The sequence below is a fragment of the Serinus canaria genome, chromosome 1 (assembly GCF_022539315.1).
Source record: "Serinus canaria isolate serCan28SL12 chromosome 1, serCan2020, whole genome shotgun sequence".
NCBI lineage: Eukaryota > Metazoa > Chordata > Aves > Passeriformes > Fringillidae > Serinus > Serinus canaria.
The window spans coordinates 77202050-77219136 of record NC_066313.1 but is presented as its reverse complement, the minus strand read 5'-3'; the positions used below and the strand labels follow the sequence as shown (position 1 = coordinate 77219136).

Here is a 17087-nt window from a genome sequence, read left to right as displayed (position 1 = left end):
TCCTATGGTTATGACCTGCAGTGAAGATGATGAGAAAGTTGTTTTTTCCTTAGGACTGACACTAGCCCACACTGTCTGTGACTCAGGGCAGGGAGGGCACCCAGAGCTTCCCCAGCCAGATGCTCAGCAGGGCAAGGAAGACCTGACCTTTTCCTGGTAGTGGGAGCTTCATGAACTTTTCCCTGTGCTTGGGCTGCTGCCAAGTTGCCACACTCATTATTTATGCGCTAGTTTGCCCACAGTAAGTTGCTGGCTTGGTTCAGCTCCGCTGACGTAAGGCGAACACGGGGAACGGCGTTGTCTGCAAAAACAGAACAAGTCTGGAGGAGCCGAGAAAGGTTTGTATGCTTGTGGCTTCAAAGTCTAAGAGGGTTTTTGATTTTGTACTGCACATGTGGAAGACTTAAGTGTAACGTGGTAAGTGTAAGTTCTTCGAGCGCTGCCTGGTAACGTTACTCTAAATAACCTGCAATCCGACTGGCTGGAGGGGAAAGTTATTCTTTTCAGGTGCATGCCTGTATAAAATACCTCTGGAGCGTGCATCCACCCACAGGAAACTTCCCATGCCCTCTGTCACATCAGGTACCCACACAGCTGCCCAGCTAACCTCGTCTGACGTGCCTTTGTGTTCCCTGCTAACTAACAACAGAAGTACCTTTGTATTTCAGGTCAGCTCTGTGAGCCAACAGAATCCAGCTCTCTGTTTCGTGTGGAGTGACGGTCACTGCGGTATTTGGGTGCGTTTACCTTGTAGATTCAAATATCACATAAATTTACTACAGCGATATTCCTAACGTTGACATTTCCTTTGTTTCCTATAATTTGTATTGTTGGTGTTTATTTTTTTAAATTTAGTTAATGGTAACATGAGAAAATTGCATGAGCTCTAAAACAGATGTTAATGTATGGTATGAGTATGGTTAAACCTGATCTTGCAAAGAACAGACTGCACTTGCAAAGAACAGACTGCACATGTGAGCAAATGAAATTGGCTTTTGCCCAAATATTTAAACTAACACAGACTACACTGAGCAACTCTGTGCTGAGATGAAACACATTTCAGCAGAGTTGTGTTTACAGCTGAAAACCTAGTGACACAGCACTGCTCAGTAACCTACTCTTTTTTGGCCACATAACTGGATATTAAAAGCTCTTTCCAAGCAATTGATTTCAGCAGCTTAAGAGGCACAAAGTTTATTCTTAAAGGGGTCTGTTACCTTTAGGTTTATCATCGTCTTACAATTTGCCCCTAAGTGTTATCTTGTTAATTTAATGTAATATTGTCAAGTAGATATAGTTTTTTGAATTCTTCTTTCTTCCTTAGGTTCTGAAGAAATCAAATGTGATTTTCTAAGTTTTGTTCACAACAGCTTAAGACTACTAATGAAGTCAATACTGGTTTAAAAACTCTGAAATAATTTAGATAATCATTTCCCAACAAGACTAATTTGGAAAAAACCTGGCTGCTAACATTCAGAAAGAGCCAACATTTTCTAAGAGAATAAATTTTGCTTGCAACATTATCAAACCAAAATTCTTTTAGCGATACATAATTTTTAGTAAAATATGGATCAGAAAAATGTCAAACTAGTGACAAATGTTTTTCGTAGTTCTATGAGCACAGCAGCAACTTGAACATATATTGTTGAGAATAGAGAATGCAATAATGCAAACACCACCTATTTGCAAACAGCCTCTCAATATTCACTTGTGCCTGTAGCCTTCAGGAACAGTTTGTCATTTAAAATGATAAATAAAGCTGTGCATCAGTAAGGCCCAGACACTAATATGCTTGAATTATTGAATTTATAAGATTAAAACTGTCCTGTAGTTTGCAGCTAAAAAAAGACTTACTTTTAACTCCTACGAAATACGTCATTGAGTAATTATGGCAGTAGAATGAACATGCATATATATACATATATACACAGTTATAAATCCCTCTCTGTTTAGCAAAAGCTACCCCTCTACAAGACATTAATATAGCATCCAGAAGCTCCAGCCAAAAACCAGAGCCCAGTGTGTCAGGTGACATACAAACATAGAGTGCATAGTGTTTATCCCCCCAAATCACCACCTAGGAGCTCAAGCAACTTATGGACTTAATTACCACACCAGCAGCAGGGTAGCCACTGGTGTGGAATTTAGGCCTCCTGATCATTTTAATGAATTTAGTAAAACCAGCAAGGTTTCTTTATAAATATTTAAGCAGACTCCCATTTTAGGGGAACTCAAAGGATAAAGTGAGGGAAAGCATAACAATTTTCATTTGAAAATGTAACATAACATGTCTAATCGAGTTAGAGTTCAGTCTGAATGAGTGATAAATAAGGTATAGATACATATCAGGATCAGAGATACAATTTTATTTGCTGCAGGTACTTAATAGCTGATCAACAAATTTGTATTTATCAAGCATGCTTCCAAGCTATTTTCTGGAATTCGCTGCCACCCACAGCCAATTGAAATTTTGGCCTGTTGTAGTAAGAGCTTGCTTAAGCAAGGAAAAAAATACAGGGGGATCTTTCCACCCAAATGGACAAATTAACAGTTTATTGATTAAACAAGACTTCTGGTTTTATACATGGTAGGGTACTGGACAAGGTAAAGTTTTCTCCTGCTTCTTAGTTTCAGGATTGTTTTTTTCACTTAAATAGCACAAATCATTTTTGTAAGGCTACAAGAGCCTTACAAAAAACCCCACCAAAACAAACACTCATCCCAAAACCCCCAAATATGAGAATGTAGTGATCTGAAGGTTTCAACATAAAATGTTCAGAAGACTGTGTCTTCAACCAAATCTCTTCTGGCTGTAGCCATCACCAGTTCTGACAGATTCTTCTCTTTTCACTATGTACCCTCCAAACTGCACAAGTCTGAAAATATTTTTCACAGAGATTTCCTAAAACAATAAAACAGGAGCAGATTTTATTCTGTCTTAAAGCATGAAAAGGAGACGTTGCTCAAATCCAGAAGCCTACTTTTGATTAAATGAAAAAAAGCATTGCTGTTGGAAGGAGGCACACTGTGACATGTGCAATGTGAGCATGGATGCACTCACTCATATCAGGAAATGCAGTGACTGCACCATTAACTTCAGTCTCTTACCTACCTTCATCTTACCTCAAATCACACACCACAGGGGAAAGCCAGATCTTGTCACTAGCCAGATGGAGGCCCTCTGAAGAAAAAAAAACAACAAACCAAACAACAGTGCAGAAATCGATTTAAAGCACTTTAAAACAGTCTTTCCTGTTGCAGTACAAAATCACTGCCAAGATGGAGCAAATGCAGTGTCTGAGGAATTAGAACAGAAATCCTGTCCTTGTGAATAAACAGAGAAGCAATAAGGAATATATCAGGTATCAGTGGAATTGCAATGGTGTCAATATCATGTGCAAATTAAATCACTCACATAAGTCAGCAGTCACACTGTTCCTTAAAAAATACCTGCAGGCATCTTGGCCACTGCTAGAGATTTACCCCTTCCAGTGAGGATACGTAAAACAGCCTCCTGTAGTATGATGCAACTCAAATGATACAACACTTTGCAGTGACTGAGGCTGGAAAGAGCAAATATGCAGCCTCAAAAATGAGCAGAGTGGACAAAAGTTTTTATTATGGATAGAAACACAGCTCACTCCAGCCATCATGTTATGTAGGAAAGGTGAACATGTACAGCCTCTGGCCAGAGCAAGTTATGAACCTTTTGCTCTTTACATATAGATAGGTCTGTGTATATATCTATATCTAATCTATATCTATCTATATCTATCTCTATCTATATCTATATCTATATCATCTATATCTATATCTAATCTATATCTGTATTTTCACACGCTCACAGATATAGGCATATACATAGATGCTTCACTGAAGAAAACTAGTCAAACAAAGAGTTTCACTGACCTATGTCTCTCCAAGCAAATCTATATTACATCCTGTTCCTGCTTTTATTGGTGCCAGTTGGTATCAATCAGTTCCTTCTTAGATTGGGTGCCCTGTACCCTCGGGATGCACAGAGAGAGTTATCCAAAAACTTTATGGATTCAGTCTTCTCACTGCAATGATTTCCTGACTGCCATCTGGGTATTCTGCAGTTCATTGCATTTCAGTGTAATTGGGTTAGTTGTTCTGCAGGAAAAGACAGGGAAAAGAAGGCAACTCTATGCAAAGAGACAAAATCAAGAGCACTAACTGCAGCAAATGAAACAGTTTTATCTCTGGAATCATAAGTCCCAAGTTTTTTGAAAATAGTAAATTACATAGCTAAAAAGTCACAGATGTTAAAAGACAGTTATGCTCCTCCGCTATTGCTTCAACTTATGAGTAGCTCAATTTTCAGGCTGACTAGAGGTATCAATTCAGTGACATAATTCTAAGCTTCTACATAAATGATAAAATAAACCCAATGATAAAAATGATAAATGAGAGAGAAGAAAACTTCTGACAGTGTTACTACATTCCCAGAAACAGCTCGTACCACCCACTGGAGTGGAGATGTCCCATCTCATCCCATTTCTTCAATCCATCACTGAAAAACACTCCAAAAGGCCACCAAAGGCCACCTAAACTACTGACTTTTTCCAGACATATTTCATATGAAGAGAGTGCCTGCAAGATTTTATAACATTATTTTTTCCTTTCAGCTCTTTTGCCATGATCTCTGCACAGCAGCCACCATTCCCCAATCAAATTCAAAGAACAATGGACTGCCAATCTGAGGAGGAAGAAACCTGTGAAGAGCAGTATGACTCTGAAAACTGCACTTGCAGCTCTGAGCATGCAGCATCTGACACAGGTTTAGTCCAATTTAAATACTGCAATTGCCATGGCATGCTAGCATATCATAATTTGATTTTTGTCAGTCTTCAAACAGTAGATGTTATAATGCAACTTTTCCTTTGATACCCAATTTCCCCCATCCTCTTATGTTTGCATATATTATCAGATCAAATCTACAAGAAATACCCCTCTATCTCCATAATTAAGAAATATATTTAAAAAGGTCTCCTGATTTTATTTAGACATCTAAGAATTGTTTCTTAATTACAATCTCTTACAAAAGAGATATGGTTATAATATGCATTGATTGGGCTGGCACTGTTGAAGCCGTGTTATTCAGATTTTAACAGGCTAAATTGCTCCGACAGCTACTAAGGATTCCAGGCAGGCATCAGTTAAAATCCCTACAATCCAGAGCAAATTTTCCCCTTGCAGTTAATTCTATGCATATCCTTGCAACAAAAGTACAGCCATTCAGAACAGTGTCCTTGTTGTTCAGTGAGATCAGATGGATCTGATCAGATGAGATCAGCACAGATCTGAAAAATCTCAACCACGAGCCTCCTTGCTATGATGAGACACCCTAGGACACCTGTAGCACTGACTTGCTGAACTACATTATGTATGCCAACATAAAAAGCATCTTACAACCCTCCTTCTGTGGGAGGATGCTTAAAAAAACAACCGCTAAGAAAGAGTCAGGTTTTCTTCAATGTAGGATGTAAATCCTAAGTCTTTATGTAAAAAGCAGCTTGCTGTTCTAGAGCTGCTGGCCTCACAAACAAATCTACAGCACAAACACCATAATACAAGCTAACTTGATCCTGAAAGTCTTTTAGCTATCATTAGCAGAGTTTTATATTTGGATTAGTAGGTTTTCCTAAAAGGCTCATTTCTATCTCTAAATTGCTCATGTGAAAACCTAGAATGACAGGAAATGACCATTGTTCCTTTCACCCCCTGGCCACCCAGACTGTCTGGTTTTGGACAGAACTAGTCTTCACTGAAGGGGTGGTCAGGCATTGGAACAGGCTGCTCAGGGAAGTGGTAGAATCACCACACACAGAAGTGCTCAAAAGATCTTGAGATGTGGCATTTAGGGATGTATTAGCAATGAACACAGTGCTGGATTGGTTAATGGCTGGATTTAATGATCTTCCAGATCTTTCCCAACCTTAACGATTCTATGATTCAAGACCAATGTCCTGAGAGCTTTTATAGTCCATGTGCCCACATACTGGTTTTGTAAAATACTTTTTACCCTTTAACAAGTTGCACATATACCCATGGAATTTCAACTTTTCTCTCACAGGCTCACCAGTAACTCTTAAAATACTGCAGAACTGGGTTCCTAGAGTTTCACACTACTTTGATAAGGAGCACTACACGTACGTTGGCCACCAGATTGTCATTCAGGAGTCTATAGAACACTTTGGAGCTGTGGTATGGCCAGGGGTAAGTACACAAGACCACATGCAGAAAGCTCACGTGACACAAGAGCAAACCAGGACAGCAGCACACAAATATGAAGGAAGCTATCTTAGATGACACTTCTGACAATGGAAGCTTCCCTCTGCAGAATGAAGTCCTTCAGCAGAAAGCTCTGCCTTAGGGTAATTTGCCAGTTCATGCCAAAAGGACTGTGGCACCAAAGCATTTGTACATTGGATGTAAGGATTGAAAAAAAAAATTCAATAAGGGAACTCAGGAAGAAACATTCAGCTTCCTCCATGCTTCCAACCAGTCACTGCTGGTAAGTAAGTAATCAGCAGTACTAAAAGGAAGCTGAAAAAGAAAACTGAGATTAAATAGAAAAAGGATATGAAAATTACTAAATATGCTTATTTTAAAGAAAAGGCTGGAACAATTTCATTACAGTATGGAAAATCATACTTGTAAGCAGTACTTCTTCAGTCTCTGCTTCTCCTACTCTTAAAACCAGAATTTTATGCAGACTAAGAAAACTGCCTTTGAGGGAAGAGAGCCAACTGATAAAGACAAGAAAACCAGAATTTCAAAATTGTTCAGATCCACATTTATTTAAAAAGCTCACAAGAAAATGGCAGACAATTTCAAAACAATAGAGAGCATATGGGTGGGTGAAACAGGATCTTATTCTGAAATGTCAGATCATCAATTCGCACATTAATCAAGTGTCAGAATGCAGGTGGTAAAACTCTCCAAGAAAATTGAGAGGTTGCACAAATTGGACTGATGATTCATTAGCTGTCAGCTTTCCCAGAGCAGGTAGACAGTGTTGCATTATGAAAAGCACAAGAGTTATAACAGTAACACAATTCTAAAGAAGAGAAGCAAAAGGGGGAAGACAGTTTCTTTGGCATCAGTTTATGTTGGTAATAAACAGCCCACTTATATTCTGCTGACAAAATCTTTACAAAGGCCTAATAATATTTTTCATACAGTGCTGTTTTGTTTTTTTCAAAGGTTATACTATTATCAATAAACAAGTGTCAAGTTTGTAAATAACCAATTTTCAATATCTTCTTTGCTAAAAAATTTGAAACAAAAAGTTTTTCAAAAATCTCTGCTGAAGCCTAAAGTTACTGTATCATAGTGATAGCATAGCATAAAATTTATGATAATAATCCAGAACATTACTTACATATTGTTAAACTTTGCTGTTCTGACTGTATGGTTCACATCTTAACACTGCCTATTCTTGTGGGTCCCTTCCAACTCAGCTTATTCTGTGATTCTGTCTTGAGCTGTCAGAGGACTCATGTAGAAGTGTGTAGTAAATCAGTATCACATAAACTTAAAACTAAAAATAAACTACTTTACTTTTTTTTATATTAAAAAAACAGGATACATCACAATTCTTCCCATCTTACATTTTTGTTACACCCTTCAGTGTTTCTCATTATACTAAAAAAACACAACACTCTTGTATAAAAACATCTAATGAATTTTTGTGCAACTTAGCTCTTACCCTCTTATGGATATGTGTTAACCATTTTAGGCACTGGCTTTATCTCAGTATCTGGAATCAAATCAAGAACAATTCAACCTCAAAGACAAAAAGGTTTTGGAAATTGGTGCTGGAACAGGCTTGCTTTCCATTGTGGCCTGTATCTTAGGTTGGTAAATTTGTATTTCCTTTTGAACTTCTAGTGAATGATGATCTAGCTGTCATTGTCACTTTAAGGCAATGAAAAAACAGATGAAGTTAACTTTGTCACTGTTAGTTTTGTTGTTGTTGTTTTTTTTAAATTGAAAATCATTGTAAAGTACTGTTTTGTTAACTAAATTACCCTAGTTATGGGGGAGGGGGAAGCTGGACCAGTTACGTAGATAAAGCTTCACACGTGTTCAACTACATATCTATGAATTTTGCCCTGTCTCAAGTGAAAGGATGAGAGGAAACAGCCCTAAGCTGTGGCAGGGAGTTCAGATTTTATATTAAAAACTTCTTTTTATTTTACAGAAAGGGTGGTTAGATACCCTTAGAATAAGTTGGCCAGGGAGGTATCTGGAATCACTGTCTCTGGACGAATCCAAGAGGCATCTGGATGTGGGACTCGGGGATATGGTTTAGGGGCGATTATGGTAGTGCTGGGTTCATGGTTGGACAGATGATCTTGAAGGTCTCTTCCAACCTTAGTGATTCTGTGAATTAAACTCATGTTTTCTTTAGGGGCTCATGTTACAGCTACTGATTTGCCTGAAGTTCTTGAAAATCTCTCATATAATATTTCAAGAAATACACAGAACTTGAATATGCACAAACCTGAAGTGAGAAAACTGGTATGGGGAGAAGGCCTCAATGAAGACTTTCCTATGTCAACTTACCATTATGATTTCATACTGGCAACTGATGTTGTGTACCATCATGGAGCTCTGGATCCCCTGCTAGCAACAATGGTGTACTTTTGTAAGCCAGGAACAGTATTACTCTGGGCAAATAAATTCAGATTCAGTACAGACTACGAATTTTTAGAAAAAGTTTGCAGTGTATTTAACACAACCATCCTAGCAGAATTTCCAGAATCAAATGTCAAGCTGCTTAAAGCCACAGCAAGAAAGAATTAAAGAGAAAACTATTAATGATCTCGATTTAGCAGCAGCACCTCACAGATTGGAATGCTTTCCAAGATTATGTTGCACCATCTGTGCATTTATGGTTGTAAAGTTGCAGTTGCATCTAAGTTTTGCATTGCAAGTAGAAAAAAACCCAGCAAGGCAAAAGACATAGCAGTTTGTCTCTGCTTGATAAATATGACCTGTTCAAATTGACCAACTCCCCTCCACTGAAGGAACAACATTAGTAAGAAAGCTTTAACAAAAAGCATTGATCTTCTGGGCTGCACTGAACCTCTGCTGTTTGTAAGCTGCTTTCTTTCAACAAGTTTTATTTAGGTACTCATCCAGAAACCAATACAAATTTTAGCTTCAGTATTTTTATTCATTATAAAAACCTTTTAAAGTATCAGAGTGAACATGGTGGTATTTTGATCTTCAACTTTGCACATTTATTCTGCTGTGTTTTGTATTTTTAACATTAATAAACATCTATGTATAGCTTTACAATATCTGATCAACATGTCACTGTCTGGCACTTTTATACATGTATCAGCCTGTCCTGATACTCAGCTTCACCAGGATTTCTGAGTTTGCCTGAAATCCCTCCAAAATTAAGAGTTTTGAAAATTTACAAGAGTACCTATGCATCAGCAATTCTGAGAAACATTGTAACCATGAGAGGTTGAATTTTTCTCAAAAACATTAAATGTAAACTCTTGCAAACAATACAGGTGTCCATTATTTTCATCTAATAAGTAAGATTTTAGCTACTCTTGAAGTAGCTTTAAGGCCTTCATACAATTGAAATTAAGATTAAACATGTTAAAATTCAGTGTACCATAAAAAATACAGAACTTTTACAGGTTTGCAGTTCAAAGTAACAATTCAGAACATAACATGCATGCAGTAATTCTTTCCAAACTAATTCCAAATCCTTGATGTTGGCAGTTCTGGCACATCCATTGCCAGCAATGGGATGCACAATAAGGAAACTCCTTGATGACAGGAGTTAGGTTAACAGGTATTAAGCCATACCCAGGTGCCCTTACTGATAAATACACACAATTTAATAATCAGCATTCAGTAATGAAAACATGCGTTCGAATAAAAAGTCAAACTTCTCTTTTCCTATCCTGTCCCATATAAAATCATTTAAATTTTACAATTGTTGATTCTCTAGAATACACAATAATCAGGTGGATACATGACAGGAAGCCAATTTGCAGTGAAAGTTGCACAATGAGTCCATCCAAGCAACTTCATTAGCTGAGGAAAAAAAATCACGCATTAAAAAAATTAGTCTTACTCTTTTTAACATCTAAATCTAAACAAACACTGCACTGATATCAACACTTTAGTAAAAATGTCTATAATCAGAAAGATAACAGATTCAAGCTGGTAAGCTTTGAATTCCTCAGTCCTGAAAGGGGGACCCCTCCTCCCATTCTATATGATCCACATTCTTTCAACAATGCACAAGAATTTCATCTTAGGAATTCCCATTAATTCTCCATTAAGTTCTATGAGAAGTCATTATGATTAATAATGGTAAAAAAACCCCAGTGGTAAAACAGCAACATACGGGCATTTTCATGCAGATATCTTGGACTGAGTTGTCTCTACTTCCTTTATACCCCAAAGTAAGTTCCAAAAAGTAAATCTGCTAAAAACAACAGTTACTCACAAACAAGTTATTCTAGAAAAAGGAAGGGGGAAAAAGCACTGTTTCAAATGAAGGCTGAGTTACAAACCCTGGATAAAGTTAAAATATTACATTTAGTGCTTTCTAAAATGAGAAAAGTACAAAAAATTCCAGAAGAGTTATATCTTACTTCTGAAAGCTTAAACAGCATGAACACAGCCCCATTACTTGGCAAAACACTCCTTACCTGAATGCAGTTTTTTAAGTTGTCCTTTGTTGGCTTTTCTTCTGCAAGTTTTGTGGCAAACTTGAGCCCTCTTCCATACATTTTATTTACCAATGCATGCTTATAGGCAAAAGTCAAAACCTACAATGCAAATTAAAAAAAACAAAGCAAATTAGGTATTTTAATATCTTACAATGTTTAACAAGTGAGATCAAACTCTGTTCAGGTAGCAGAAGTGATTCAAAGTAAAACATTTATACAAGATATTTGCAGTATAACAGATGATTCACAGTAGTAGTCATAAACATGAACTTCCTAGAGACTATTTCTGACTTCACAAACATATTTGACTTCGGAACTTATGTAACACAGATGTATTTTAATTTTTTGTCACATTTCTAGCTTCTTTGGATTTTCATTCTCTACAGGCAACTGTAAGGCATATTAAAAAGATAATTAAAGAATCACCAACCAGGCAGGTATATTTTTGACCCAGAGAAGCAAAAATCAAATTGAGAATTTTAATTCCTAGTTAGTCACAAACTTACTGCAGAAACAAGTATGAATGTACACAGTGAATGACATATCCAGACAAAGACAGAGAAATGTACATAATTATAACAAGCAATGAAGACAGGTAAGCATGAAGACAAGCCTCAGGTTTTATGTCAGCTCCTCACTATTGGTAACTTTTTAAGAAGAGATTATAGAAAAGCTCCTTCTTGATAATATCATTTCTAAAAAGCCAGCTTACAGTCCTTACCAATGCCGTGGTTCATGAGAGCAAATGAATGTGTCTACCTAATAACTAATGTAAAATAAATTTAGGTTCTTAACACCCAACCACTGCCAGCATTCAGGGTGTTGCAAGATGGTTCACACTATTTCACCAGCTGCAGCCCTAAAAATTAGAGCAATCAAGACACTTGCATGTATTCCCTTTGGAACTCACAGTAAACAAGATATTTTTTTATTTTTTACTGAAGAGGGACATAGCAGTAAAGTTGGTGAATATGGTGGTGTGTCTGTTTTTGGCAGTGTTTTATGAAATCTTTTATTAGAGCTTGCTATTCATTTCCCCTCATTCACTACAACATTTTTCCTTTGCTCTGACTCCACAATAAAGGTTGAAGATTTCCCACTTAAAATATCCCATTAAGAAAAGCTAACAGAAACCCTTCAAGGATGTTCAGAAACACATTTTACATTACAGAAAAAAAATTAAATATTTCTCAAGAATATAAACTTTAAGGAATCAGAGATCTGAATCTTACAAGGAGAGAAGAACCTGTCTAATTTTAGCAGGCTGAACACTTACACTTAATAACATGCACAAGTATTTGCAGGATCAATAAATAGTTAAAATATAAAAAAGAAATAAACTTAATTATCAAGCAAGTCAAGGTGTAATTTTAAAGCTTCGAAATACTATGCCAAAGTATTCAAGAGTTGCTTATTCTTCTCTCTTCAAATACTTATTTTGCTGCATTGAAATATTCTCTTAAGCTGTTTTAGCTTACAACACACACATATATCCAACAATGAGCATACAGCACCATTCACATATACAATTTTCCAAATGTTACTGTTGGAAAAATAATCTGCATGCTGCATTCTCAATCCAATTATTTTGGATATTTTTTCTAAAGCAAAACACATTACCAAACATTTCTGAATAACTGCTCAGTGGATCTATTAGCAGACTTTGTTGGCTAAACTAAACTTAAAAAATTATTTCTCTTCTGTAAAAGATGATAGAACCACAAAACAAAAAAAAAACCAAACAAAAAAAAATCAAATGAAAAATGCATTGGAGCTCTCTGCAAATATAACATTTCTGAGGCTAACCAGAAATAATGTCACTGCTCTATGAAGAAAGCTCTTACCTGACCCTGTAAGTTTTGAATGGTTATTGAACATCAGTGATAAAGGCAGGAGGAAAGCCACTTGACAGCATTTCTTTCGTAACAGGGCTTCCTAGAGTTTTTGTGGCAAGAAAACAAAGCATTTTACGAAATACCCTTGCTCTGGCCAAATAAAAGGTTGGGTATTTCTAAATGAGAAAAAGGTTCTCTGCTGAACCAAAAGGTTTAAAACAATGCTCCAAGAGCTCCTGACATAAGACAATAATTTCTGTCTTAGTGTTCTGAAAAAAACCCCAATCAACTGTATACAAGTTCAGCAACACTACTAAAAATTCATTAGCATTTCAGAAGTTATGAACAATGCATGAGCTGCTTTAAAATCAGAATTTGTTTACAAACAAAAGATGTTAGATAAGAAATAGCACTTTACAACTTGTACATATATTGGCCAAATTAAGCCTTATAGATAAAATACTGCAAGCATTATAAGATCACAGAAGTAAAGGTTATGATTCCTTGAGACGTGTAAGGAAAATGTAAACTGAAGTGCTATTAAGATATAACAGAGAAAACAGCAGCTATCTGAATGTATAAAATCATCAAATAAACCTATTTGTAGTATCCAAAACCAAATTGTTAGATGAAAGAATAGTAATGACTTTAAAGTATTTAATATTATTTCAGAACTACATAATGAAATAGTTATATAATATAATGAAGGCCATCTTTTGCACAAAAGTGATTTGGGCCAAAAATTGTACAAAGAGCAATAAAAGGGTATCGAGAAAAGGTAATGCATACTTCTAGGATACTGGGGGGAAAATCACTTAAGATACTTTAAGTATCTTAAGTGATTTTCCCCCCCAGTTAAGATACTTAAATCAGTTACGAAAAATCAGTTAAGATACTTTATTCCCCAAGCTAATGGCCTGGAATACTACATGTACTAGAAGCCAGACCCATGAAAGTGTTTGGATGCCCACCTCCTAACTAGCCATTGGCTATAAAGATGTGTATTTAGGACAGTGAAATGCTGAAATTACCTCTCTGAAGACATTTGTGGGGCTGAAGTATTTAAAAGCTAGAAGACACTCTCAAAAACACTATGTTTGAATACAGGAATACTAAAATGCCTAATGAAACTTTTCTAGTATGCTAATGTTACCTGTGGAAACAGACTTGTAAAATCAATTAATTAATCATTTAAAGAGCTGATTAAAATATACCTACATTTACCTATAGGTAAAATACTAGGTTAAACAATACAATCTCTAGGTAATATACTCCAGCTATTTATAAGAACACTGAAGTTGTAATGTTTACAGTTGCTAACAACTGAACTTTTTCAGGTTCATATACATCTATAGTAATAAACCAGGCTTTCTTAGCTATGTTTGTTAATTTTTCTGTGCTCTATTAACTGCCCTATTATGAATAACAACTACATTAATAAAAAAAAAAATTACTTATTTTCATGGAAGCAAAGGGAGTTAAGGGAATCAAATACCCAGCAACACATTTTTGGTAGTGACTGAATATAATCAGCTGGAAGAGACAGCTGCATCTGACAATACAAACAATATTAGGAAAAAACTATCCAGGTTAAAGATGTTTAAAAGATATGATGGAATGAAATGGGCCTTTTACTTGTTTTTAAACTTACTTTTAATGTGACTTTTTGCTTTTCCCCCACAGCTAATAAAGGTAGAGAGGCATTACATTCTACAGATTGGTCATTCCCAATAACAAACACACAACATCCTACTATTCTCCTGTAGCAGCTGTGTTTAAAACGGAGGATTTTGGCCCACAAAATTTAAAGCCATGTTCTTGGAAAATAAACTAAAGTGCTATCATAAAGATGTTTGTATAATCTGTCAAATACTTGCTGCATAAAGCTGCCTTAACTGGAGTTTATATGAAATGCTTTTGTGTACACAGGGGACATAAATGTTTTATTTTGTGTTTGGTTTTAAGATGAACCTTTAGACAATAGCTGAAAGTATGAACAAATGAATTTACTATCAAAATTAAAGTGACTTCCCTACATACTTGCTACAATATGGTGACAAGCAGGTTACTTCAGTGACAAACAGACAATTCAAAGGAACTACCAAATGCCCTGTGGTGCCCAGGTGCTACATCTGCAGAGGATAGATGAAACAAAGGACAGTATTTCATTTACTAGAGGTGAGAAGTAACACACAGAAAAGTCATGATGCTCCTGATTCCACTTTAGAAACAACCTAAAACAAAGCATGGTTTGGTTTTCAAAAATTCCACGGTCTCTTGGTTTTCAAAAATTTACTTAAGCTTTTAATTACTGACAGCTGCATGAACTTTATAGGAAGCTTAGAACTAAACACACTTAGAGCAATGCTTCCATCTTAAGTCATATATATATACACACATATATATATAAATGATCAGTGCAGTACTTAAATGCCTGATTTTCATCCTTTCTCACCCAGATGTTCCATCTTTCGAGTGCCAGTATTACACAGACATATGTACATAAAAGAAGAGCTCCACATTTTCATCTCCAACAAACTGCTTCAGAATAAGCTGGCTGTCTCTTGACAACTCTCCTTTGAAGGACATTCACACAAGGTCTATCTCCTATCTGACTTGGCTGCTCCACTTTCAATCTGTGCTCGTTTAGGATGGGTGAATTAATTTTCTTTGTTTTTGATTTGTGCTGCAAACAGTGTTGATAACTCAAATATTTTAGCTGTTGCTGAGCAGTGCTTGCAGAGGCCAGACCTTTTCTGCATCTCATCCCACCACTGCACCAGTGAGAAGGTTGGTGGTGCACAAGGAGTTGGGAGCAGATACAGCCAGGACAGCTGACCCCAAGTGACCAAAGGGATATCCCACACTGTATGGCACTCAGCATATAAAGCTGGTTAAGAAGGAGAAAGGGGGGAGTTTTAAAGTAATGGTGTTTGTCTTCCCAAATCATGGCCTGTATATGATGAAGCCTGGCTTTCCTGGAGATGGCTGAACAACTGCCAGCCCATGGGAAGAGGTGAATGAATTTCTTGTTTCATTTTGCTTGTGTGGAAGGCTTTTGTTTTACCAACTGTTTTTGCACCCTACAAGTAGCTCTGTAGGTCTTATAACAGTCAATCAGTTTAGATTTAAATTTGAGTAATAAAACTCAAAACAGTAGGAAAAAGAAGACATACTACATAAACAGGATGGAAGTTATTTCCATATGAAATGCTACAAAAATCTGGAGAAGTTTTGATCTTTTAGTATCACTTCAACACTACTGAATAATCAATTTTCAGAGCAAAACCAGAATATACACTTTCATAAATCCATGGTTAAGACAGTCAAAGAAAGAGGTTCCTAATCTGTAGAACTCAAATCAGAGTTACTTATTCCAGGCTCAAAGCACACAGCTCAGCAATGCTATCTGTCTTGAAATAAAAGCCGAAGAGTGAAACTCCCAACAAAATGTCTATATTGACATTCTTTCACTGAAATTATTCCCATCAGCTTCCAAAAAATAAAGAACAGGAGACAGAAATAAACCAGGGGTTACTATGCTGGAGCAAAGTACTGCATTTACAAACAGACAGCAAGAAAATCATGTGCCAAACAATATGATTGAAGCACAAAATCTGCTATCACATGATATTATTGTCAGTTAACAATCAGAGGAGATATGCTGAAAAGATGTATGTGTACAAGGACATATACATTAAAGTGAGGAGGGTAAGCACCATCAACCTTCCTGACCAGGCCTCCACCTAAAGCACAAGTTCTCACAGGAAGTTTATCTACTGTCAAGGAAGTTAAATGCTTTATTTTGGGTTTTTTTTTCCTCTAGTCTTGTAAGTTTTTCTTTTGTAACTATCTGAAGCACTTTTTTTATTTTACACAATTATCAACAAATACCCTGGTCATTCCATCTTCCACTAAAACACAGCCATATGTGACAGTTAAGTTCAGAAACTAATTAACATCAATAGCTCAAAAGTTAAAAATACAAAGTCATAACCTCTCTAACTTAAAAGCTACATAATTAATTACCTACAATTTTTTTTTTCCTTCTGGAATTGCAGTCTTGAATGAAAGAGGAAAAAAATTTAGGTCTTAGGATCAGGAACTCTAAAATGACCCTGAAGTCCGTGCTAATAAATATGTAAATGTAATTATTTCCAAGGGTTTCTTCCTTTACCTCTACAGACATTACTGACAGCAAAACACAAAACTTCTCTTGTCCATAGTGTGGAAGAGGCTACAGCATGCAGGACTGAACAGGGTGGGGTGCTGCACACCTCTGTGTGAACAGCTACAAGAGCGCAGAGGTTAATCAAAAACACTCCCTGGAAAGTACAGAAAGAAGCAATTCAATATAGGAAGCAGCTTTTTGGTGGAAATCTAGTAATGTCTGACACCCTTCCCTCAACTTCTACATTCACTTGAAAAGAGATGGACTTACCATGGATTTCACAGGCTTGGCAAAATCTCTATGGAAAAAGGTCATAAAGGAAGCACAATGCACAGGGGGGCCATC

The 17087-nt window shown here is 36.5% G+C and overlaps 2 protein-coding genes across 3 annotated transcripts in view; one reads left to right on the top strand and one right to left on the bottom strand.

Moving 5' to 3' along the window:
* Positions 1-291: 291 nt before the first annotated feature.
* METTL21C (methyltransferase 21C, AARS1 lysine) lies at positions 292-9114 on the top strand. Its single transcript, XM_050981840.1, has 6 exons — positions 292-338; positions 669-737; positions 4650-4801; positions 6098-6240; positions 7766-7883; positions 8441-9114. The coding sequence occupies exons 3-6, from the start codon at positions 4660-4662 to the stop codon at positions 8833-8835; spliced, it is 798 nt and encodes a 265-aa protein (XP_050837797.1). The 5' UTR covers positions 292-338; positions 669-737; positions 4650-4659; the 3' UTR covers positions 8836-9114.
* Positions 9115-9250: 136 nt separating this feature from the next.
* TPP2 (tripeptidyl peptidase 2) overlaps positions 9251-17087 on the bottom strand; it is a 50350-nt gene continuing 42513 nt past the window's right edge. For both annotated transcript variants that reach the window (XM_050981804.1, XM_050981806.1), the window contains 2 exons: positions 10716-10835; positions 9251-10092 (listed from right to left, as the gene is read on the bottom strand). In XM_050981804.1, coding sequence (XP_050837761.1) covers positions 10003-10092; positions 10716-10835 — 210 coding nt within the window. In that variant the 3' untranslated portion in view covers positions 9251-10002. The remainder of the gene's footprint in view (positions 10093-10715; positions 10836-17087) is intronic.